At 36.5% G+C, this 27,286-nt stretch overlaps 1 protein-coding gene across 14 annotated transcripts in view; it reads right to left on the bottom strand.

The window, feature by feature from the left end:
* Nucleotides 1-27,286, bottom strand: part of LOC122799766 (protocadherin beta-15-like) — an 886,413-nt gene that overhangs the window by 177,876 nt on the left and 681,251 nt on the right. Inside the window, exon 1 of one of the 14 annotated variants that reach the window (XM_044069049.1) lies at nucleotides 13,777-16,268. The exons of the other annotated variants lie outside the window; for them this stretch is intronic. Within the exon in view, the coding sequence (XP_043924984.1) occupies nucleotides 13,777-16,176 (2,400 nt within the window). The 5' untranslated portion in view covers nucleotides 16,177-16,268. Of the gene's footprint in view, nucleotides 1-13,776; nucleotides 16,269-27,286 lie in introns of those variants that run through there. 14 annotated transcript variants of the gene reach the window in all.

Below are 27,286 nucleotides of genomic sequence, written 5' to 3'. Positions count from 1 at the left end.
TTTTTTATTAATAGCCTTTCTTGCAAATGCAAGGAAACCCCAAAACATTTTGCATTGATTACAATATATTTCACACTGAGCTAATCGGAGGAAGGGCACTGAGCAAACTGATCTGTGATATATAACATTAAGTATCCTGTTCTTTGTTTATTTTTACAGGTTATTTATAGCACTTTTATTGTCTGCTGCATACTTTTCTAGCTATTTCATTGTGTATGAGGTATTAACTAGAAATGTTCTACAATTGTTAAGCATCTGTTTGGGTTTGTTTGTTCTGATTTTCTGCCAAGGAGTGTATCATATAACATAATTGTTTGCAGTTAAAAGCATTCTCAAGAGTCTCTTTGCTCCTTTATCTGTTTAAAACTTTCATTTTTCTGCTGTGATAAACATTTCTGCAGTTTTTTCTACCTAAGTAGTGTGGGTAGTTGTAGCATTGTCCATATTTAGGCTTGTGTTTTGGGCCTTGTTGTTTGTTGGTAGAGGCTGAGTGTCTGAGCACATGTTCCAGGCCATCTTAGTTTAGCCAAAGCCAGTACAGCATTTCAGTGAGAGGGAAGTGTTTATGGTCATTGGCTGATTGGGGTTACCTGGACTACCGCTTGGAGTACGCAACTCATTGGTTCTTTCAAGCTTTTTTTAAAGTTGTTTCAGGTTTCAACTTTCTGTTACTTAAGAAGTTAACTTGTGAGTGTTTCTGCCATTTCACACTGAGCTAATCGGAGGAAGGGCACTGAGCAAATTGATCTGTGATATATAACATTAAGTATCCTGTTTTTGCTTATTTTTATGAGTTATTTATAGCACTTTTGCATACCTTTCTAGCTAGTTTCACTGTATGAGGTTTTAACTGGAAATTGTCTACAATTGTTAAACATCTGTTTGGGTTTGTTTGTTCTGATTTTTGTTTTCCACCCTCCCTCCCTATTGGTACCCTGTTCTTATACTTGGTGGCTTTGCAGTTGCCCACCCCTACTGTAAATTTTATCTGGGACAGTTCTCCCAGTCTAGTGTCATTACCTCATTCTACCTAACACAGGGAGAACATTTGAGAAGGCCAACCCACTTAGTTTCTTAACCTTGAATTATCTTCTGCTCCTCCTTTCTCCCTTTCCACTTTACAAAAAAAATCTAAGCTTGTTTCCTTCCTTTTCTGTAAGTACTCTAGTCCAGATACAGATTTGCTGTATCCAGGACTGTTTCTATGTTTCTGAGACCCCAAGCCTTTCCGTGTTGGAGGGAAGCCTTCTAGCTTATCAGTGGGAGTGGTAAGCACTAGGTAGCTTATCTAAAAAAAAAAAAACTATTCCCGGAAGCATAAAGTCTGCTCTTTGAATTTTCCCTTAGAACTAGCCAGTTTTTAGTTTTAGCAACCAAATCTGTTTCTTTGAGCTCAGCACTTGCTCAGAACTCATTGTAAGCACTAAATAAGCTACAAATTACTACAGCACTCAACTTTCCTCACTTGTCTAGAGGAAAACAGTTTTTAGTACTTAATAAGCACCTATCCAGGCATGTCTAAGGGTAAGTTCCCGGTGTTTTCTCTTGTCTACCTTATGAATCTGGGCATCTTGGGGCAATGCAGTTATTGCCTCATGTACAGAGACAACCCTCACCTCTTACCACCCAACACTAAAACCTGTGAAAGATGCACTTATACAGCCAAACTGGAAGCAAAGCTATCTTCACCCAAGACTGGACTAGACAGTCAAGAGGAGAAGGTAAACACTTGCACCACACCACACCACACTTATCACATAGTCCCTCAAAACCTACACCACCAAAACACACACATTAAAACACATGCCTACATTCAAGGAGGCTCTCAATAAAAATCTACCCAAGCAACAGGGACCTCCAAAGGAGAAACACAAGCAACCTCCACCCCCCCAACACAACCCAAATGAAACACAGCCCACAAACTCAGTGTACCACTCAACCAAAGACCATAAGGAATAACAACGTACCCAACACTCTAGTCATAGGTGACTCTATAGTCAGGCACACTGATGTTCCACTCACCATGCTAAACAAGGAGAAAGTTACTGTCGGCTGCCTGTCAGGTGCCAGGATCCGCCACATAATGCACGCACTCAGGTCACTCCACAACAAGTACAAATATGACTGTCATTGTTCATGTTGGTGTGAATGACCTGAGATGCACCTCCCTGAACTACATGAAAAGAGACATGGAGGAGCTGTCTGATCTTGTATCCCAGGCAGCTATGACTCTAGCTCTGAGTAGCATCCTGCTATCACCCAGAATGATACCTCAGTACAAGGACAAAATGATTGACTTCAACAATTGGCTAAGCTTCTGATGTCATTCTAAGGGGATCCAGTATCAGTCTGCTTGGGATGACATGATCGACAGACCACAATGCTTTGCCAGAGATGGCCTGCAGCTGTCGCCCTTGGGATTATGGATACTGGCTAAGGCTCTTGCCACCCCTATAGTGCCTTTTTTAGGCAAGGTTCAAATGAAAAATTCACCACAGTAACAGGTAGAAGCATGCAAAATCTGAGGGTAATGCTACTCAATGCTAGAAGTCTAAACCTCAAAATGCACTCATTTGAGGCACTCCTAAAAATGGAGAACATCAACATCTGTGCAGTGACAGAGACCTGAATCGAAGCTCCAGAGAGCACCCCTGCAGTACCAGGCTATAATTCATACTACACCTTTCGGCCACCTAACCTGGACCGAAACACTAAAGTTGGAGGCGTGTCAATTTTCATTAAGGATATCCACACCGCCAGGCTAGTTGCTCTGTATAATGCATCTGAAATTATCCAAGTGCAACTAACTCTGGGCAAAACCGCATTCCAAACTGTAGCTTGCTACAGATCCCCCACCATGCCCCAGGATTCCCACTCCTCATTTCTTGATACACTGGAAAATATTAGGGTACAACCCAACACCCTAATAATGGGTGATTTCAACTACCCCACCATTAACTGGGAAAACTACTCATGTACCAGCGCTTTTGCTCAATGTTTTCTGTAATTCATAAATTCCAGTGCCTTGGATCAACTTATCTACACCCTCACCAGGGGCAGCAATATCCTAGACTTGGTCATTACCAACATGGGCAGTGTTCCACACCAGAGGCCAGTTCCTCGTTGGTCAGATCCGACCACAAGCTAATCACCCTAGACATCCACATCCTGCCCCCACCCCCCATTAGGGAAATCATTGTAAAAAATTTCTCCAAAGCCAACTTCACGCTTATTAAGACAGAAGTGGCAAACTTCACGACACCCATGCAGATGGACAATAGAGGTACGACTGCTGAATCCTACACAAATGCACTTTATAAGCACTTACATGAGTGCATGGATCATGCAATCCCTAAAAGAACCAAGATGCTATCCTTCAAAAAAAGCAAGCCAATCTGGTGGTCCCCTGCCATAAACAAACTCTATAACAGAAGAAAGAAACTGTTGCAAAAAAGAGTAAAATCCCATGATTGGAGGAACTCCCTGGTCAGCCTTAGTAAGAAGATGAGATCCCTCATAAAAGCCTCCAAAGCTAGTTACAAAAACAAAATCACCAAAGATTCTAAAGACAACCACAAAGCATTCTATAGCTATGTCAAGAATCTCAATGGCAACACTCAGATCTGCTCTGAATTACAGCACAATGGCACTAAATATACAGAACGAACTGATATTGCCAACATCCTGGCAGATAGGTTCAGTGATAACTTTACCCGCTTCTCACCCCCTAAAGGGCCCATCTCTATACCAGAAGAATGCAAAGTTCCTGTAATCATGGCTGCACAGGTAAAAACCACACTTTCCAAAGCCAAGAACACAGCATCCATGGGACAACATCCCAGGCTGCGTTCTACTCGAACTACAGAACAAACTGGCACCCCACCTAAGTACCACATTCAATCATAGTCTTACCTCAGGATTTGTGCCCACTGCATGGCGCACAGCAATGGTCATCCCAGTCCACAAAGGGGGAGCCACCACGGACCCCAGGAACTACCGCACCATTAGCCTGACAAGCCTGATCTGCAAGTCTATGGAACGTATCATCATGGAACTTATAAACAATGACATTGGTAATCTCCAAACTCTGGACCCCAACCAGTTCGGGTTTGTAAAAGGCAGATCATGTCTCCTAAACCTGATAGACTTCTTTGAAGTGGTTAACAAAGCCATAGATGAGGGTAAGGTGGTTCACACAGCCTATCTAGATCTTGCCAAGGCTTTTGACACCATCCCCCACTCTAGAATTATAGATAACTCACTAAACTAGGTATAAATCCCTATGTCACAAGATGGGTTACCAACTGGCTCACTGACAGAACCCACATTGTAAAAGTAGCAGACTCCAAATCCAACTTCAGACCAGTGACAGATGGAGTACCACTGGGTTCAATCCTGGGTCCTCTCCTGTTTGGTATCTACTTCTCTGAAGTACAGGCTAACACAGAAGGTCTTTGGCTAATGAAGTTTGCAGATGACTGCAAAACTAGGAGCCATAATCAAAACTCCTAATGATGTGGACATCCTACAAAAGGGCCTAACTGAGACAGATGCCTGGTGTCAAAGCCATGGCCTCAAGCTCAATGCCAAAAAGTGCACTGTCATCCCTTTTGGTAAAAACTCTGTACCCATGAACTACCACATAGGCGGTAGTCTACTTAACTCCAAAAGTGTGATAAGAGACCTTGGGACACAGGTGGACAGTAGTCTCTCCTTTGATAATCACATTTCCACAGTAGTCAGGAAATCCTTCTACGTGGCACACCTCATCACAAAAGGTTTCTCATCCAAGAAAAAAAGAGGTAATTGTTCCTCTCTACTCATCACTTATTAGACCCATTATAGAATACAGTGTCCTTTTGGTATGTACCTCACAAGACATCTACAACAACTGGAAAGGCCACAGAAATACCTCACAAAGAGGATTACCTGCCTCAATCAGACGCCCTACGCAGACTGTCTCAAAAAACTCCAGCTTTACTCCGTCACATATTGCCTACTCAGAGGCGATCTCTACCTAATATACAAAGCTATGTAAAACCCAGAGCTGTTGGACATGCTCCACTTAAAGAAATCCCAATCCCTCTGAGCTACATGGTCTAGGGACCTAAACCTTGTCACAACAATAAACAGAACATGCTGGAGGGATAGATTCTTGTCCCAGAGACTTCCCATACTCCAGAACAAACTACCTATCTATATCAAACAAAGATCCTCATTAGCACGCTTCAAGAAAAATCTTGATGATTGGATGGGAAAAAGAAAATTGACCCCGGGGATCACTTCTGTGGCTCTGCTTGACAGGGGCACAGGAAAATAATTTTCTTGGGTGGTGAAAGCCAGGGTATCTTTTTGGCTAGGCTTATATAGGCCCTAGGGCCAATAGCCTAGTACCTACCTATAAACTTATGAACCTATAACTGAAGGAATAGGTGAATTTATCAAAATTACTGATCTTGCAAGTATGCAATTATCAGTCCATGAAGCTTTAAAGAATTATTTTATATCTTTCAAAAAATTAATTTGGTTTTCACAGTCAAAGAAAATATGAATCCAATCAGCTCTTAGTACTTTATTACATCTCCAGCAAATAGAAGTTGTTACTTCTTTGAATTCTGACAATTTAAAAGGTATAATAAATACTGTATAAATATACAGCCACAAGAGGATTTTCTCCTTTTAATTTCCCCAAGTGTTTTTTGGGTGTGCATATAAATAGGTCATACTCATGACTAAATCTTCATGTAAAGATGTAAATACATTTAGACAGAACTTAGATACTGCATCTGGGCCTGGGGTTTTCCAATGAAGAGGTTTTCTTAACTTTGTTTCAATCTCTCTGGCTGTTACTTCATCCCATTTTATATCCTGCACATTTGAACTTCTTATTCTTTCTTTTACTTCTTCTGTCCAGTCGACATCTGTGTTATGTTCCACAAGATCTTCATAGATATTTCTCCAAAATATATCTATTTCTTCTTTTTTTGATGGTGTTTCAATTCCATTCGCATTGTTTCCCAATTTTCTATAAAATGTTTTTGGGTCATCAATAAATTGCTTATTTTGTACTTTTTATTTATACTTATCTGTATATCTTCCAAGTTTTTCTGTCTGTGCTGATATTTTTAGTTTTTTATGCATGTAGTTCCTGATCTGTTTTGATACTTTGCATTGCTTTTATGATGTCTATCTTTCTGAGTATTTTTGTTGATCTGTTCCCTCTTCTATACTCCATTTGATATTTCCATGTGATGGCATTTGATTTCCCCCCTTTCTTTTCTTTACTGACCTGTGTTTCTGTGGTAAGATTTATCTGTTATTAATTCAGTTACACAGTAATGTATCATATTTACTTCTGTTATGTTGTATGAATTTCTATGAACAGCCCTAATCACTGTGTTCATTTGTTTTATCAAACTTCTAACGTTTTGGGTTTTATTGACTTTCTGTAGTCTATTTCTTTCACTGATCTTAGTATGTCTGTCCATCTCTAATAAATCAAGCAACTCCTCTCTTAGATCATTTACTTGTAAACTGAGACCAGAAAATAATAAGAGCTAATGATATTAGTATTAATGAAAACTAAGAACTTATATAGTTCTATACGTCTACTTAAGAAAACAAAACAATAACAATTACAAATTAGCAGTAACATATTTGTAATGACTTTGTAATTATGTCAAAATAGACTTTATTATGCTATAAAGCAAACAAATTACTCCAACTATAATTCTTTTCTTCCTCATAAACATTTGAACCTATATAGGCTTGATGTTCATAACCTATCATTTATTACTTGACCTTATGCAAGATATTTTCCTTCATCAACTGATTTGCTATTTTATTCTGTAATACACTTACATCTTATCAGTGGATTCAGGATATCAAGAAATAGAGGTGAATAAATAGAATAGTAATATACTTATTATATATAAATTAATATAATTAATCACATTATTGGTTTCAGTAAAATATCCTCTTCAGTCCCTATTCTAGGTCTTCAACTGAATAGTTTAATAGTTAAGTACTTTTGAGTATTCTTAAACTTTGATATTTTATATTTAAATAAAAGATCAGTTTCTTGCAGGCTTAAATTTAGACAAATTATATAAGTGCCGAACTTTAAATAAGTCTGAGATTAATTTTATAAACTATAGTGACTTAGAAAGTACATTGAATTTTTCTCAATATTTGCACAGACCAACTACTTAAACAAGGTCATTACATCACAGTAAGTACAATATTCAATATGGTGAAAACATAACGTACAGAAAATCAAATTACATAATGTAAACTGCAAATAAATTCAAAGACAAGTTCTCAGTAGATCACGTTACTAATGAGTTGCAGGATATATTACATTATTTTTACAGTTGTTTGTAATACTTTCAAATTGCTAGGTTGTTTGCATGTATATATTCATTTGCATATGAGTGTGTTTACCATCACATAAACATTATCATAAAAGAAGTACTTCTGACTAAGCAAATTTGTGTAGGGTAGAAACAGACATCCAACTATCTTGCTGTTATTATATCTATACAACTTTGAAGGCAACCTGCTCAGTTGAAAAAAATTCTCTTTAAGGGTGAGTTGCATAACTTTTATAACTTTTAGAATCTTTATAATCCAGATGTTGCTATAAGTAACTTCATAACACCTATTTCTATTTTGTGAATATATATCTCTCCTCTTATTTCATTATAATTGAAAAATATCTCAATATTTTAAGAATGAGAGTAGGTGTAGTATTCTATTGTAAGAATAATGTCAATACATTGTGAAACCCTCAGATAATACGCCCTCAATCTTAAATTGTAGCTATTATTATTCATTTGTCATACTTCACATTTCAAGTTTTCGAACTTATTAGAAACAACACCCTTAGTCTGAAATAAAATCTCTCAGCTATTATGTCCACTCACGTTATCCATGCATTAGAAAACTGATGTGATATATATCTTGTATTCGAATGTATTCCCCCTTTGTGCGGCTAGGGAGGTAAATATACAAACATTACATGCTTTGTGTTTGTCTAGACACCTCAACACTGATGCACTACCTAAAAGATTTAGCTTCATGGTGCACATTTAGGCTCCTAGATAGTTACCAGGTGTTAAATCAGGTGTCATTTAAATGTACAAAATACAGTATTCCCTTTGCATAAGTCTACAAATGCAACCATATTAAAGCAGGCTTCACAGTTTGCATACAGTTTCAATGAAAGCACTTTCGATCAGTGGAAATAACCTTCAGTCAAGAATACTGATAAGAACAGAATGTGCTGTACATTTGAGTGCAAGCACGTTTTGTTTGTATGCTACAAGGCTTGGGAACCAAGGCGAAAGAGGCATGTAGAAACTTACAGGGTTTTGGTATTATTAAGAAATATTTCAGACACAGTTAAGTTAGTTCCTTTGAACTGATATGTATTAAGTCTTTGCAGTACAGACACTCTTGTATGAGTGCAGAAGTCAGGTCAAATATCCAGCATTCCAGAATATTACCTAATACATAATAATATATAATAATATAATATGCCTTACAAACACAAGGTGCAGGGTTTGAGTCTCGCAAGGGATAATTGGCTAGGCTTAAAATGGCTCACAAGGGGAGTTAGCTTAGTACTAATCTATGACATGCTGGAGGGATAGATTCCTGTCCCAGAGACTCCCATGCTTTGGAACAATATCCTAATCTACATTAGGCAGAGCTCCTCGCTACGCTAACACTCTTCAAAAGAAACCTTGATGAGTGGATGGGAAACAGAAAGTTTACCTTGGCAATCACTTCAGTGGCTCTGCTGGACAGAGGCACAGGGAACTAATCTAAGGGGGTGGTGAAAGCCAACACATTCTGGCTAGGCTTATAAATGCCTTCGGGCAGATAGCCTAGTACCTACATATGAACCTATGAACCTATTAATGATACCATTCAGGAAGAAATGAATATCAGCATTGTTATCCAGCATTCCAGAATATTACAGAATTTCTACAGACTGTTTCTGTTTATCAGCACTGTTAGTGGAGAGAGCATTCAGATATTGTTGTTGACAACTATCTCTACTATACATAATAAAGCATTCTTAACCAAAATATACTATTTGAAGACTTTATTCTGAAATGTACAAGAAGAGTTGGTACATAAAGGAGAGACAGGCACCTGTTCAGCACAGTTCTTGGTTAACTATCACATAAATGCATTCACTCCAGTCTCATTCAAGTTTCTTCCAGTCATTCCAACTCATTCCAATATTCTGCTGTCATATTAATTCTTTCAGCAGTCCAGGAAATCATAGAGGCTAGCTCATTTTCCCAATTGCCCCTTAGCACTGTTCGTCTAAACGATTACCATTTCCAATTACATTTATGCAGATTTCTAAGTATGTATAGCTGAGTCATCAGCTGAACAAACAGTGTTCAGATTTCTTGTGGTATCTGTGCAATAACACCGTTAGTATTCAAATCTATGAAACAGAAGTGTAAAGGATGATACTATTAATATTTCAAATTAAGACCAATAATTGTAAAACTTGTAATTCATTTTAAACAGTGCATGAACCTTATTGAACCTTATTCTGGTACAGTATATATATATATATATATATATATATATATATATATATATATATATATATATATATACATATACATATATATATATATATATATATATATATACGTACATATATACACAGACATCAACAGATAATATAAGCAGAAACAATTTTCTTATCAACTACACTGAAAATTTCAATGACCCCATCCCTCTGCAATGCAAATATGTCATTTAATGTGTGTGGAAATCACCAGTTATCTATCCCACACACAAACTTATGTAAAATCCACAATCTTTTTCATTCAGCATATCTACATCATACATTAGTGGGACACAATCACCAGCAACAGCTCTGCAGAAAACAGTAAGCCTCCATATTCTAAACGAAAAGCAGTCAAAATATCAACAAGGAACTACAAACTTGTATGGGAAGAAAAGTTACACAATCCCAAATACAATGGAAGATAACACACCAAAATTAAGACGGACCTGCACCAGATGATCAGATGATCAGTGAGCTTATATCATCTTTCATCACTCTGCTTCTCACACAACCTCCTGCAGTAAGAAAAAGAGTAGTTCATGATCCATATCATGGCAAATCTACCTTTTCCATTTGAATTTGCATTTACCATAACCATCTCAACATTTAGTCTTATTTAGACTTACTATAAAGATTGAAATATTGGTTATAAAAAAACTCCCTCTCTCCTTTTCCTTCCTCCTCTGTAGGATGATGTCATATCAGGAAGAAGAAATTGCTCTTCAGCTAAACTGGCTCATGGCAAAAGTGGGAATACACCACAAGTAAAAAGTGTGAAGAGAAAGAAACCTCAACATAAGAAACAATTAAAATTTATTTCAGTCACTGTTAAGATCTTGACCCTATTTCCTTAATGATTACAACACCACACATATGGAACAGCAAAAATACATGCAATGTCCATCCTAAATTAATCTCCATGTTATAGCAGACAACCACAATGAACATCACACAAGACAAAGAACTCCAAACTCAAATATAGTAATCATTTCTAATATTATAAAAGACAGAAACATGTGAGTCAGAACTGTAAGGCTGGTGGTGGAAGAGACACAGATAGCACAAAAAAGTTCTTTAAAGACATAGACTATGAGCCAAAACAACAATAAATAAAGGGAATTATGATATAAATATCAAGGAAACCATAAGACCTGTTACTTAATTATTTACAATTTATAATTAGACCTGGCCAACAACTCAAATTATATTAATGTTAGTTATTAATATATACTGTTGTTTTATTCTTATTTCAGAGACTGGAATGTTTAATAGACATCAAAGCTAATAATTATATATCTTATTAACATACTAGTTTCTAAATACATATTTTAATGATCAATTTAATATACATACTCTAATAATAAAAAAATGAAGAAATGCAAAAGCTTACTCATACACTGTATTTTTTTGTTTCAGTTGATTAAGGAAACTTACTTTTTTTTAAATGTGAAACTCATAAATGAGAGTGAAAGTATATTTGATAATCTTTAAACATTATATTCAGAACATAAGCAAATTGTCATTTATTCTTAGGTCTGTTTGATTTTATATTAATTCCCCAGGAATTTACTTCAGTTTGCCTTTTCAGGGATGCCACGCACCAGTCCATCTCTCCAGTGCCAGAAACAGTGTTTTTTCCCCCACGAAGTCTGAGGCTTCTTCTAAAGAAGTAAAGATTTTTGGACCTTCAGGAAGGAGTACTTTAATTATTTCTGAAAATAGGAATTTACATTTGATGCCTTTCTTCTTTAAGTTTTTAATAAGTAACATACATGATTTCCTTTTACTCATAAGATTTGTTGAGCAGTATTTGTCAAAATAAATGTTTTCTCTGATTTTAATACGAGAACTGTACCAAGCTGCTTTTAATATTTTGATCTTGTTTTCAATATTTTTCATAAATTTCACCATTATGGAACAAGGAGGATCTTTTTCTCTTTTTGATCGTGATACCATGGATCTATGAGCTTTCTCTATCCTGAAAGATAGAGCCTCGGGTAAGTTTAAAGATCTGTATAGCCATGTAGTTAAAAAAGTAATCATGTCCTCGCCTTCATATTTCTCAGGTATTCCATACATTCCTATATGGGTTCTATTATTTCTTCCAAGTCAATTTTCCACGCATCCACTTTTTTCAATAAGCCGAATTATATTCTCTTTTAAAAGAAACTCATTCAGCATTTCCTTTTTAGCTATTCTTCATTCGTGCTCATTCAGGGCTTCTTCTATACTTGTTATTTGTGCACTCTGCTCTTTATAGGGTTACGTAAGTTGTCAATTTTATTATAGCTTTTTTTTTTTTTTGAAAGTGTCTATTGTCAAACCCAGTTTACCTATTTTAGCTAGTCATTTTTGTATACTGGATATTAGGGACTGGATATCTTTTATAAGAGAAGATTCCTGATTGTTGTTCTTTGGCTGACTCGTTTTATGGTTTCCTGATGCTTCCGAAATGAAGAATGAAATTCTGACTTGAACATTACTATATTTGAAGAAAACAGTATATTCAATATCTCCTTATTCTTCCCCAATCCGATTAATGTTCTTAATTCTTCAAAATAATTGCTGATTTTATGTAATGTCAGAATATATAATTTAAGTTACAGAGCTTCATCCTGATGGGACGTTCACTCTACCATCTTGTCCACACACCCTCACCAGCATTCATTCTATGAAGAATACGAAGTCAGAAATTCAAACGCATGGCACTATTTAGTGACTTCAATTCTCACTGCTTTTTCCCCCAAAAAACATAAAAATGTATGAGCAACGGACAAAACATATGAGGTAAAAATCGGGCCATTCTGCGAAAACCTGGTCAGTTGAGACAAATGTCTTGGAACTGGTATATATAATTAACTGAGAGTGTGAGGGCACAACCCCCCCCCCCCCCCCCATGCGGGAAAGTGATGGGGGGACAAGCCTCCCTTCCAAAAAGTAGATTTTATTATGTATTTGAATCCTTCCAACATTTCTGAGTGTATGATAGGCATTCAAAGTTTCGATACTTCGAGCATGTGTCGTCCGCATGTGTCGTCCTCAACAAATGCATACAGAGAGAGAATCATCACTGACTCCCATAGAGGTTAGAAAGTCACATCTACAGCCAAAGTTTATACCACTGTGTGGGTAGCCTTGTAGTGATGCACACACATAGATATATACATACACACATACAGACGTGGGTGTTCAGTGTTACGTTTGCCCCATGTTGATTGCTTTAAAGTCCCTTTAAATGCATTTTCCGGTGCAATTACTTCAGTAGTTGCAGAATAATGCCACGTCTGTTACATCTATCCCAGGTAAGTCCATCCTTTAGTATTCCTTACATCTAGTGACTTATCATCAACTAGTACTATTTGTACAATATGTATGTGCCCATCCATATTGCGTACGATATGCTGTACGTTACTTATACTCAAACGTGTGTAAATATTTCATTAATGATGTTTTATCTCTTTAAAAGTGTTTCTATTCAGTCATATAACTCGGAATCCTACTACACGATTTGATTGCATGGGTTCTCTTCCTGGGACACTACTAAAAATGGTCCTCAACAACTACCCATTCCCACCTAAAATATAATAAATAAATATGTACATGTTTAACACTTAATTAAGTATGAATAAAATAAAGACAATTAAAAATGACAAAACTTTAATGACAAAGCTGAAACCTGACAGCCATCTGAATTGCCTGTGCAGGTAACGTTATACCAATAAGTATTCCTTTAAAGCGTCATTATCAGTGCAACCGGACCTCATTACCAGTACAACCATTAATCTCTCCTTCTATAGGTAGACAAATATTAAAAATGAAATAAGTCAAGTTTTAAGGATTATCCGTGTAAATTATAAGTTAACGTCTTACACACGTATGGTGGCAAACTAAAACACAGAAATAAGATTTTGCCAAAACTGAAAAAAGTCTCTTCCAATGCATCGAATCTAGTTTGTAACCAAATATCAGACTAAAATGTTGCTTTGTTCTTTGACAACTGTACCAATCATGTCTGGAAAATTAGGTTACATTTTTACTGTGACTATATCACTTTGCACAGCTCATTTACTTGTCTGTTAGAACAGAAATTCCTTTTACAGGAGTGTGGGTAAACACTTGTAATAGCAATGTGAATATAATTTTATCTACAAAATATTAATCAATACTTGTCCTACCTGATGTGTATTGTTAAAATCAATCAGCATGGGATGGTGTTCGTTTCCGGTATAATCGTTTGCCTTGCTAGAATGTTGGTGTCTCACATCGCTATTTAAGGGGTCCATCTTGGTCTGGATTTCATGAAAGTAACCCTGATGAAGAGTTCCTCGTGCAAGTGAATTCAGGTAATTTGTTCTCACGCTCATAATATTGGGACCATGTAGGTTCTGATCTGCAGCACTGTCATGTTTTGATTTCTTGATCTTGTATGCTTTGAGTGTCAATAACAGTATTATTGAAGCCAGAAACAAGAATGTCACAACTGCTAAGGAAATTATTAAGTAAATTGTTAAACTGGAATCAAACTCATCCACTTGCTCCTTGTCTGTATTTTCCAAATAATGACCTGAAAAGTTTTCTGCTGCTACAATTTTCACTGTTGCTGTTGCAGAAAGTGAGGGCTGCCCATTATCTTTAACAACTACTATCAGTGTATGTCTGGTATTGTCTCTCTCTGTCATCTTCCGAATTGTCCTTATTTCCCCGGTGTGCAATCCTACTGAAAAAAGACTCTGATCTGAAACCCTCTGAAGGTGAAAAGAAAGCCAGGCGTTTTGTCCCGAATCAGCATCAACAGCAACGACCTTGCTGACAAGATAGCCCACATCTGCATTATTTGGTACAATCTCTGCAGAAAAAGAGTTGTCTTTTGGTGAAGGGTATAAAAGAGTAGGGGCATTATCATTTTGGTCAACAATATATACATTCACTGTAGTATTACTACTTAATGTTGGAGTACCAGAATCCCGAGCTTGAACAAGACATGTAAACTCTCTATACTGCTCATAATCAAAATGCCTTACCGCAAATACATTACCATTATCTGGATTAATTGAAATGAAATGAGATAGTGGGAAGCCATTAACATTGTTTTCAATAAGCGAGAATGATACCTGAGCGTTTTGGGGAGAATCCTTATCAGTTGCCATAACAGATCCAATAAGAGCTCCAGGTTTGTTGTTCTCTGATACCTGCATGGTGTACAATGTCTTACTGAAGACCGGGGGGTTGTCATTAATATCAGAAATACGTACATGTATAACTGCTGTTGAAGAAAGTGGAGGAGACCCATCATCAATTGCAGTGATCGTAATATTGTATTCTGATACCTTCTCACGGTCAAGCTGACCTTCTGTCACTAAGCGATAAAAATTCTTGAAAGATGAGGTTAATTTGAAAGGCTGATTACCTTTGATGGAGCATCGGATGTCTCCGTTACCTCCACCGTCTCGGTCTTTGACATTTAAAAGCGCTACAACCGTCTGAGGAGAAGAATCCTCCGGTAGGGGACTTCTCACAGAGGTTAAAATAATCTCTGGTGCATTGTCATTCACATCAACAATTTCAACTATAACTTTACAATACTCAGTCAAACCACCACCGTCTCTGGCTTGTACTTCCATCTGATAAATGTTTCTGTCCTCAAAATCCAGTGGTTCAGCTACAGTTATTTCCCCAGTTTTGTTATTTAATTTGAAAATACGTCCATTCGACTCTGAAATATGAGAAAATGCATAAGTGATGTCACCATTAGGTCCATCATCCAGGTCCGTGGCAGTCACCTTCAGTGCCACGTAATTTACTGCATTCTGTTCAAAAAGCTTCACTTTGTAAACTGTCTGGTTAAAGACAGGCGGGTTGTCGTTACTGTCCAGCACAGCTACCAGCACTACAGTTGTTCCAGTCCTTTGAGGTTCACCACCATCTACTGCGGTCAGTTGTAATGGCAATTTACGTGTTTTTTCATAATCTATCTGCTTCACAAGCACGATTTCTGGACGCTTCGTCTGGTAAGTTCCATCTCGAACATCCAAACGAAAATGCTCATTCTGGCTAATCTGATAGTTTTGGACAGCATTGGTACCCAAGTCCAAATCCTGTGCTATTTCTAAGGGGAATTTAGTTCCTGGAACTGCTTGCTCAGGTACGGAGATAACAATCTCGTTTTGCTGAAAGAATGGAGAATTGTCATTCACATCTAAAATTTCTATTTCTCCGCGATGTAACTGTAAGGGATTTTCAATCACTAGCTGGAATAACAGTAAACACTTAGCCGTCTGTTCGCATATCCCCTCTCTGTCTATCCTTTCATTTACTAATAACACTCCGGTCTTGGTATTTACCTGAAAGTACTGCTGGGCGCCCTCACAAACAATGCGCGCCCTTCCTTCAGATAACAGTCTGGGGTTCAGTCCCAGGTCACTGGCGATATTGGAGACCACAGACCCTTTGGGCACCTCTTCTCGAATGGAATATCGTAACGTAGAATCAACTGTGCTGCATGATAAAATGATAAAAATATAACAAATAAAATGTATTTTGGGCGTCAGGTGTGCCCATAAATCCACGACTTCCATCAGAGATATAAGGAATGCCTAACAGTTTAAGATCTAATTTAAGTAATAATCCTCGCTTGTTCTCCTGCTTATTTAAGATGTGTTCTTCAGAGCAGCTCCTACACAACTGCATCGATACCAGCTGAACGCGAGTATTTCTTAAAAGAGCTACAATTACTGTTCAGGAACAAAATATACAGACCAACAGCGACACCAAGTGACAGACCGATGAATCGACACGCCTTCACATAAAACTAGCTATTAGGTGGTTGGGTTTTTAGTTAGGAAACCAGATTATATCAAGCATACGAGGTCTTAAACTATAAATCCAGGCTCTGGTAGAGGTTGCATTATTGTGATAAACAGCGCTGCATTTTACATAGTTAAAGAAAGATAATCAAATACTCCAGCCTGAACAAATGTGTTTTGTATAGGTATATGGAGCTTCAAAGAGTTTCTCTCGTTTGGACACGGAAAACAAATTGTCAAGCCCTGTTGATAACCTAAGTAAGCAAGTTCCGTTTCGTTTTAAATTTCAATTTATACATTCTGTATATTTGTTTATCTGTTAACTATAGTGGACATTTTAAAAGTATATTTTAGCTACTTTCGTTTTTTTTTTGCGATTGCCATTTACATCTGCTGAACTGCTAATGTAAGAGGTGAAAATAATAAATTACAATGATAGTCTAATAACAGAAATGGCAGGCAGTAACTGTCTTGTAAAGCAAACTATATTAAAAGATGTTATAGAAATCCAAATAAATGAAGGCAACAAGCATTCTGTGAGCTGAACCAGCCTAAGAAAAATACTGGGGATAAGAGCACTACTGCTTACATATAGGTTCATAGGTAGGTACTAGGCTATTGGCCCTGGGGCCTATATAAGCCTAGCCAAAATGTACCCTGGCTTTCCCCACCCAAAAAAATTATTTTCCTGTGCCACTATCGAGCAGAGCCACAGAAGTGATCCCCGGGGTGAATTTCCTATCTCCCATCCAATCCTCAAGATTTTTCTTGAAGAGTGCTAATGAGGAGCTTTGTTTGATATAGATAGGTAGTTTGTTCCAGAGTATGGGAAGTCTCTGGGACAGGACTCTGTCCCTTAAAATCTCTTGTATGAAGAGTATATCACCCCAGATGGGACTCAAACCCACAATTCCTAGCTTAGGAGGCCAATGCCTTATCAATTAGGCCACTGGGGCCTGATAAACAGCCTCTGCAAGGCTCAAACCCAGGACCCTGCATTCCATAGCCAAAGTGATTTAGCACTAAACCACATATACATGTTTTTGGTGGGGGATGTTACCATTAATGTTGTTACACTTGTGAATGTTTTTAGGGTGTAACAATTACATCATCAGATAAACCAGCTTAAAAATGATTGGGGGGGGGGGGCATTATGGCTTACATATTGTGTATTTCAGATCTTGGACTACCATACGTAAAAATGTCATATTAAAATTCCACACAGTTAAAAAATTAAAATCCTGCACAACATCTAATCTGTTAAAACTGGCAAAGGACTATTACATTAAAATAGGCAACAGGACATGTAACTATCATACATAACAAATAAGTGAAAAATTCAAACTGCAAAAAATACAGATGTCCATTGTGTAAATGCAATAAAGACTCGGGGTATGTGCATGGTACAGTTATTACTGCATGTCCAGGGATTTTAAGGCACTTGCCCTTTGGGCTCTTACCTCACAACATCCATGGCTGTATGGTAATATTTATGCCATGCACACCCCCTCTGTTTTACTGAATAATTAAATGCACTTCTGATTGTACTCTCATAAATAATAATTCATTCATTCATTTCAGCCATTGCAAACTACATTAAATTTCCTACAACTTACTCTTCACCTTATTTCATAAACTATGATAAATCCTTGGTGCAAACATTTTCTCATGAATAACATGATGGCAGTTTACGTTCTGTCTTCTAATAACTTTTTCTCCATAACATCCAATTTTCTCTGACAACTAGTTGTCTTCTTCTCTTCTTCATCTTTACTTAATCATCTAACCCCCCCAATTTAGTCCAGTCCAGCCCCTCCAGTACTGCATACCCACATACTTAATTGCTGGGGCCAGTACAATTAGACAATTTAAAAACAAAATTTAAAAAAATTCTTTGATTGTACTGTCCCTGACTCCACCACCACCCCACTCTAAACTTTCCTCCATGTCCATATCTACTTGTTTCTCTTTTTAAATGTAACTGTTATTACTTCCCTATCCTTTAACTACTTTGCCTTGTTATTTCATAGGCACAGATTAAACCCATGCCCTTGTTTCCACAGATCGTATAAATGTTCACCTTGAGACAAAGCAGTTTTGCATGTTCACTGAACGTGCATGCATTGCAGCCCTTACTGTTATACCATTGATTTAACATAAACATGATCCACATTTGTAACAGTAATATGGTTGCCCTGGATAAAAGAATAATCCCCAATCATATTCCCAAAAGAAAATATTTGGTAAATGCAATATTTTTCATTCACAGTGTCACTCTATGACACTAAACACTAGTTTAAAATCCTGAATTTTTGCTGATTTAAAATCCTGAAATTTTGCTGAACTTATTCCAATAAGCTGCTACTTGTTCAATTGTCATCTGCAACAAATATTCCATAACTAGCACATTAATGCCTTTATTCTAAAATAAAATCTCAACAGTATTCGTTATTGACTACGTTAGATGAATAACTGAAATGTCCTGTTTACAAGCAAGTTTTTTTCTCCCAGTATTCTCCCAAAATGTAAACTACAAACAGGATATGCACTTGTAAATTGATGTATTGTTTAAATTGATGAACTGAATTCCTTTATACAGACATCAGCATTTCCTCCCATACCTTACATCAGTAGTAGTAAGGTAGTAGCTCCTCTGCTCCTTGGTAGCAGCAATGGACCTACTGTAAAGTGAGCAGCCTGAAATGTCATCTATTAAAACTCAAGCTGCAGACTGCAGTAAATTTGCAAACAAGAGGTCATGATATTACCGCATTATAAAACTAACATAAATAGCATATAACCATTAGTATGGCTGCTATTCAAGTACAAAGTGAGGATTATTAAAATTAGGTGTACTACATTTACACAATTATCCTACAATATCATGTTAATTTTTTCAGGTCTGTTTTACAGTCACATACATCACTGAATATTCTGGCAGAATATACTATGGATTAAAATGTATTAATTTTATAAAATTAAGCAGAAAAGGGTATGTAAGAGGTTAAACAAGTGTTTTCTGAGTCAAGATGAATCCTAAAAGTGATTATAAAATGCAGGGTGCATCTCTATAACACTGAAATTTCCTTTGCTGAAACTGTGTTTTATTTATGCTATCTCAGAGCTGATTAATATTAGTTCAGGGAATGAGAGGGGCAACGTTCCCCACATTGGGGCTGCAGGAACTGACCATCTCTCCCCACAAAACATTTTGTAACCCTTGGATTTCTGCATTTTCATAATGCAGTACCTGTTCAATTACTTGGTATATCTTTTAGTTCAACTACTGCAGTTTTTGTTGGATGAAGATGCTGATATGATGTAGTCACCAAGTTGACTTTTGAAAAAAATATGTTTGATGGATTCAAAAAGACCCATTCTATAGCTGCCATCTTCTACTCCACCCATTTTACTCGTATAGCTGACATTGCAGTCTCAGATAAATCAGCTCAACAATCCAGCCCAGAATCTGAGACCATTTACAGTTAGAATGCTAATTTGTAATATGGTCACTGTTTTCTACTTTTAAAATTACTTTTGTCAACTATTATCTCCTGTGCACCATTATTCACCATCACTGCCTTCATAATTATCAACATCTTCACTGTATGAAAAAGTTATTTTCCCACTTCGTCCCCCAAGAAAGAAAGAAAAGTAAAGAATATAAGAACACATTTGTTTGTCATTGTACATAACTGCTTTTATAGTATTTGATATTACATATTGATTACATAATGTGGATTCTACCCTCATTAAACTTATATTTCTTTTTCTGAAAAGAATTTGCTTTTTTCACCTTCTTTCCAACCTTCTTTTTCATTCAGCTATCCCTTAAGAAGCCAGCATGAATTAGACGTGGGACTGAAACTAAGATTACTTTCCTATGTACTTATGGCTGCCAGCATGAATTAGACGTGGGACTGAAACTAAGATTACTTTCCTATGTACTTATGGCTTATTTCATAAACTTAACACTCTTCAACCCACTCTATATCGTCTTAGAATTTTTCGATGATTCAAATGAATGTAATGCAAACCTGAATAAGTAAACATGACACCAAAAGACAGTTTTGTTGATGTAGTGCACTTTCTTTTATTTTAATGATCATCTGACAACAAACTTTGTGCTCATATAACAAGACTTTTTTAGAGAAAATTCTTTTCTGCAGACTCACTCAGATATAGAAAATGGAACAGTTTATCAGATATATGTTACCACCCAAATGTCCAGCCATTTAAGATGCAGCACACTATCCACATTGTTACAGCATGCACAAACAGCATATTAATATAGTAATATATGACTTTAACCAGCATAGTGTTGTCTGTGTCAATAAAACACTATCATAATCTGTTCATAGAAGTACAGCTTTATGAGACATTCTCCACAAGGATACTACCCTGAGTAATGATGTACATGCCAACCACTCTTTGCCCTACATCTGGGTAATGCCCTAGCTGATCAAAGTACTATCCAACCAGAATGCAAGCAGTAAGCTGCTTTCAAAGAATGTACTTCCTTCTTTCCTGAAACCAGCAATTCTTTTATTCTAGCTACTCTGTATTCCCTTTAGCCGAGTAACCAGATTTGTTTCATATAGCTAGCAAAATCAAGAAGAATATTCAAGAGTTGGTCTGATCAAACTGACCAACAATTGGATCATTATGATTAGAAATCTACTATCCAGAAGTCTAAGAATGCTATGTGCAATCTCTGTGATTTTAAGGTACAGAATCTCTGTATGCAAATCAAAACTTATAACGGATAACGGTAGACTGAGCTTTGTCATGCTGAGATAGTGTACAAAGATAATTGAAAAACAGTGATCTACTTGGATGTCGAAAAGGTTATACCAACTGTCCCTGACACATAGAAGAAGGAAAAATGTCTTGTTGAATTTTCTGCTAAGAAATCAGTCACAATAGTCTGTCTTAAATGGGATGTAAGCAACATAAACTGCTACACTTAAGGATCAAATCTATCCAAAAGTTATCATTCTGAACATACATAAATGATAAAAATGAATTGACTCTTTGATATCATATCAGTGTACTGTCATGTCTAGCAGGGTCAGTGGCACAGCAGGTGGCACACTCACCTATGGTGCTGGAAGACCATAAGGCTGTGGATTTGATTCCAACTCCAGATGAATGGTTTGCTGACTCTACATTGCAGCATCAGGAAGGTTACTGCATTCCTGAGTGCATCATCCTTTGGATGACATTTTAAACTGACCTCTTATCTGCTTGAGATAGTGGTAGCTCAGGTGGCTGTAAAAGATCCCATGGCACCTACTGAAATGAGTAGGGGTCTGTTATCAACATATTTTTACATTATATACAGATTTACACACACACACACACACACACACACACACACACACACGCATGCACGCACGCGCACACACACACACGCATGCACGCACGCGCACACACACACACGCATGCACGCACGCGCGCACACACACACACACACACACACACACACACACACACACACACACACCTATCTGTGTAAGTATATATTTATCTATCTATCTATATATGTATATATATTTACACATTTATACAATTATTTAAAGTACAGACTATTGTTCACATTTATATGTTTATTCCTTTGAGCATTGCTCCTTTTTCTATAAAAATAATCTAATGCTTTTTAATATTAATGATAATGTCAAGTTTCCATTAAACATAGTTTTGTTAATCTTTTCATTCCATACCTATACTACATAAACACTTTTTATCCATATCTATTTTTACGTATATTTTCATATTAAGAATATTCGGTGATGTTCATAAGTTCCAAAAAAAAAAATTCTGCACATAATTTATTCCATACATTTTTTAACTCTCTCATGTTTAAACAAAAAAATTCTATTGTTTCTTCTTCACCACAATACATATTCTTTGACTTTTCTCTTTGTAAGGCATATTTGCTTTTACTGGCATTTTTTTATTCCCGATCTCCATAAAAAGCATGACATTCAGCATTGTGGCTGCACCATTTCTTTCTTTCTTTAATTTCATCGATATTTTCTTCTGTAATATTTTTCCTCAGATTAACAGAATATTTTATCATAATATTTTTGTACCATGTTTTTCTATCTTTTTCTACTTTATCAATCTGTATTTTCCACATTTTTACCTTTTGTTGATAATTCTCTTTTTCATTAAAACATATTTTACTCTTTTACTACTATTTATTATTTCCCAGAATTCCTCATACTTATATTTGAATAGTCTTGCTACTAAATTTGCATTTGTGTCTTACAGTTTCAGTAATCTGTTGTTGATTTTGCTTTAAATTACCTTCTTTATCTTTCATTTCTCTCATTATACTACTAACCTCCATTACTAGCTTACTTAAATATGGTGATACCTCTTCCTTTCTTCCTTGTAAAAGATATCTTTGTTTATATAATGATTCTTTAATTTTATCTTGATTTTTGTTATAAATTTCTTTCTCTCCTTCATAATATTCTGTTATTGTTCTCTAAATGTTCTTGGTGCAGCGGTTAGCGTTACTGCCTCACAGCAAGAGGCTCTCCGGTTTAATTCTCGGCTGGGGTGCCTTCTGTGCAGAGTCTGCATGTCCTCCCTGTGGTCACGTGGGTTAACTCCGGGTGCTCCGGTTTCATCCCAAAGACATGCAGTAGGTGGATTGGACACTCTAAATTGGCCCTAGGTGTGAGTGTGTGCATGTGTCTGCCTTCTGTGGAAGGTTGGGCGCGGGCTTGCAACTCGACACCATAAAATTCCACTGCCAATCATGAGTGGACAGATGATCCGCTGTGGCAACCCCTAACCGGGAAAAGCCGAAAGAAGAATTGTTCTCTAAATGTTCTACTACAGCTCTACATATTTTAACATATTCCTGCTTTTATCACTTTCTTACATTACTCTGCCAGCATAAATAACTATCTTTATATTTTCTTTTGAAGGTAATCCACCATTCAGACCAACTATTCTAAAATGCTTTCATAGTAAAGTTATCCTTCCATAACTGAATGATTATATTTGTTTATTTTTCATTCCATTCCTTTGCATTTATTCCTTTTTATACCATTTCCTATCATTATGATACATTTCCACCCATATTGCCAAATGATCTGAAAAACCTGTTATAATAATTTCTTCTTCCATTATGCATATTCATTCTGATACTATAAAATAATCAATTTTAATTTTAAAGCACTGCTTCTATATGTCCGTAATTTTGTATTCCACCCAACCAATTTTCCACATTTCATTACTTCCATCATTTTTTACATCTTTTCCTCTTTTCTTTTTATCCCCCTTAAATCACAGTTAAAATATTCTATAATTATAATGTGCACATTTACATTTACAATGACACAGTCCAATATCTTCTGAAATAAATTTTCCCTTTCTTTATACATCACATATGCGTAAATAAGTATAATTCTATAAACATTTTCTTGTCATTTTAAATCTACAATTGTTAATCTTCCAGTTTTTACTAATGTGACATCTAGAATCTTTACTACTGTTCTACACAATATTGCAATTTCTGAACATTGTTCATCCCCTATGTTCCATATTACACCCCCATATTTTTTGTGTTTGTAGTCTTACTTCATATATCAGAAATCTTAAATCTTTGTAAATAATAATATCCATATCACATTTGGTATACCATTCTAAAATCCCTATCCTTCTTGTTATATTCTTCATACTGCTTACATTAATTGAAAGAATCCTTAAATTGTTCCTTTTTCTGTTCCGTAATTTAATGGATATCATCTTCCCCTTATACTACTCTCTTTAAATTTATATCCATTACCGATTTCCTTTCTTCTTTTCCTTTATATTAATAACTTTAAATTTTATTTTTCTTTTACTCTTTCACCAATGGAATTTTTTCCCTCTTACTACTTTCCAACTTGTACTTTCTTTGTCATTACCTTCTGATTCTATTACTAATTCCTCCCTGTAATATCATATTTCATTTAAATGTAGTTTGTTAAACAAAATACAATATTTTCTTTGCATAAGTCTAGAGATACAGCCATATTAAAGCAGGCCTTCACATTGCGCATGCAGTTTCAGTGAATGCACTTTCAATCAGTGAAACTAACCTTCAATCAAGAATACTGATAATAATAAAATGTGCTAACAGAATGTGCAGAACACTGAGTATAAACATATCTTGTTTAGATGGCATGAGGCTTGGGAACCAAGGTTAAAGAGGCATGCAGACATTTACAGGGTTTTATTGTTATTATTAGGAGATACCTCAGACACATTTGGTTAGTTCGTTTGGAATGATATGCAGAAAGTCACTGCAGTGCAGCCCTCAGAAGTTTGGTACAGACAATTGAGAATGAGTGCAGAAGTCAGATCAAATATCCAGCATTCAGAATATTCTGCCCCTTGCATCTCTTACCAAACCCAAGAATGCTGTACATTGGATGAAAAATATATCTTCTTGGTGAACTGGTCTACACAATGGAACTAATTCATTTTTGACCAGGAGATATACCACTTGCTGGAAACATCATGCTACACCATACTTGCTGTGATATGCACTAAGCAAATCCTCTTTGACTTTGATTTGTAAGATAATCATGCAGCAATGTCAAAAACAGTATGTGCTGCTTGACTGCTGAGGGTACTGTCTGTTATGGTTGTTACTTACTTGTAATCTCCACCTTGGGGGACATTATTGGATTTAAAAAAGCAACTATATTGCTCTTTTATAGTTTTTATGCACGCCTGTTACTTTGATAAAACATTTTTTCCTTAAGGAATGCAGTGTTGTTTTCTAAGCTTCAAATCTGATTCTTAAAGACTTTTTTTGTCATGGATTTAAGTATTTTAGATACAAAGCTTCTCTATATAAGGATGTATGTGTTTTGAATGTCTGACTGTACAGCATGTCTTGTTTCCCTGATTGTTGAGTTTGACTGCCTGTCATCCTTTACTTTCTGAAGTGTTGTAGCCTTTCATGGTTGTCCTTATCTTGTTTTCTGTAATTTGCTGGAAGCACACAATTTAAATTTTCACATACACACACACACACACACACACACACACACACACACACACACACACACACACACATTAATGAATTGAAGTTTTTTTGTTTGGAGTACTTGCAAAATACATTGTCACCTCACAGTAAGATGCTGTCCGGTTCGATTCTCAGCTAGAGCATCTTCTGCATGGAGACATGCGTGAATGGGTGTACATTCGTTGAAGGTTGTGCATCAGGGCTGGCAACTCAGCACGTAAAATTAAACTGCCAATCATTAGCGGACCGGAGTTCCGCTGTGGCGACCCCTAACTGGGAAAAGCCAAAAGACACAACAACTTGCAAGATACATTGTTAAATAAGCAGAATCAGGTAACATCTCTAACAGTAATCAGTGACACTGTTAATAGGGAAGACGGTTTGTCTGACAATGCAAGTAATGCAAACTGTTGTGCAAGATTTAATTGTTACTTTTCAGTCTTCTAGCAAGTGAAAAAAATGAAATTTTATTTCTTTTTTGCTTTCCATGGTTTACAAATTTCACACCCTGAGGAGGTGCACTTATGTTCTTTCCAGCAGATTATCCTTGTAGAGACATTAATAACAAAACTGTAGCTAGTTGCACCCTGGGAATTGCCCTGAATAGCACTTCCCCTAACCTGAAGCAGAGGACCAAAGATTCCTCCAAAGCAGCTGCTTAATTGCAAGTCATTACTTCACTCACACCCAATCAGCAACTTATCTGTGCTGCCAGTCACACCTCATGGCAGTTCACCGCTGGGACAATCTCCATCCAAGGTAAGGTACGGCATAGAATGATTCACTTCTAATTCACCCCTTTGGAGTTTTGTTTGTCCAGTGGGAGTGTATTATCTGAGAAGCCTATTATATGAGTAACATAAATTTCAAATGACTGCTTCCAAATCCAAATCAAGTAAGAGCTGAGGCTGTACACAGAGACAGAGTAAGCAAAAGTGTGTGTGTGTGTGTGTGTGTGTGTGTGTGTGTGTGTGTGTGTGTGTGTGTGTATTTGGGAGCGGGGGAGGTGGTAGAAAGAGACAGAGGAAGAAAACCATGCCTTTTTATGACTTTTGTTGTAACCAACTGTATGCAGCAGAAATCAAGTGTAATAAATACAATTTAAGACAACAACAAAATTGTCTTCTCTTGTCAGTTGAAGTAAACTAAACTTAGCATTAGCAGGATTAAACTGATATAATTTCATAACCAGCTGTTCAAAGCTTGAAACAATGCGTATCCTTAAGGAACACCCTGACACTCAACATCACCTTGGGAAGCAAAAATGAAAACAACCCCCCACTATGGGGGATATTACTGGGTTAAATGAAAACAACCCCCCCACCATGGGGGATATTACTGGGTTAAATGAAAACAACCCCCCACCATGGGGGATATTACTGGGTTAAATGAAAACAATCCCCACCATGGGGGATATTACTGGGTTAAATGAAAACAACCCCTCACCATGGGGGATATTACTGGGTTAAATGAAAACAACCCCCCACCATGGGGGATATTACTGGATTTAGAAAAGAAGCAGATGTATTGTTCCTTTATTTATTTATTTATTTATTTATTTATTTGTTTATGTATTTATGAATTTATTTATTTTTATAGAATTATCATTTACTTTGGCAAAAAAACTGTTTTACTTTTTGTAATTTGTTCTTTTAAACAAACGTTTAGAACACTTGATTGCCATGAAGCTGGCATACTCCCTATACAATATCCCTTTAAACACTCTTTAGGACATAATAAAAGGTCTTTCCACCAAACAGAAGAACTGAACAAAACAATTCCAGAAAGCTTTGGACATCAAGTCATTGCAATTGTGTGGCTGTAAAAAGAATGCAATAGGTCATC

Source organism: Protopterus annectens, chromosome 4.part0 (assembly GCF_019279795.1).
Source record: "Protopterus annectens isolate FY-2018-M chromosome 4.part0, PAN1.0, whole genome shotgun sequence".
Classification (NCBI taxonomy): Eukaryota; Metazoa; Chordata; order Ceratodontiformes; family Protopteridae; genus Protopterus; species Protopterus annectens.
This window is presented reverse-complemented; position numbering and strand designations above follow the sequence as displayed.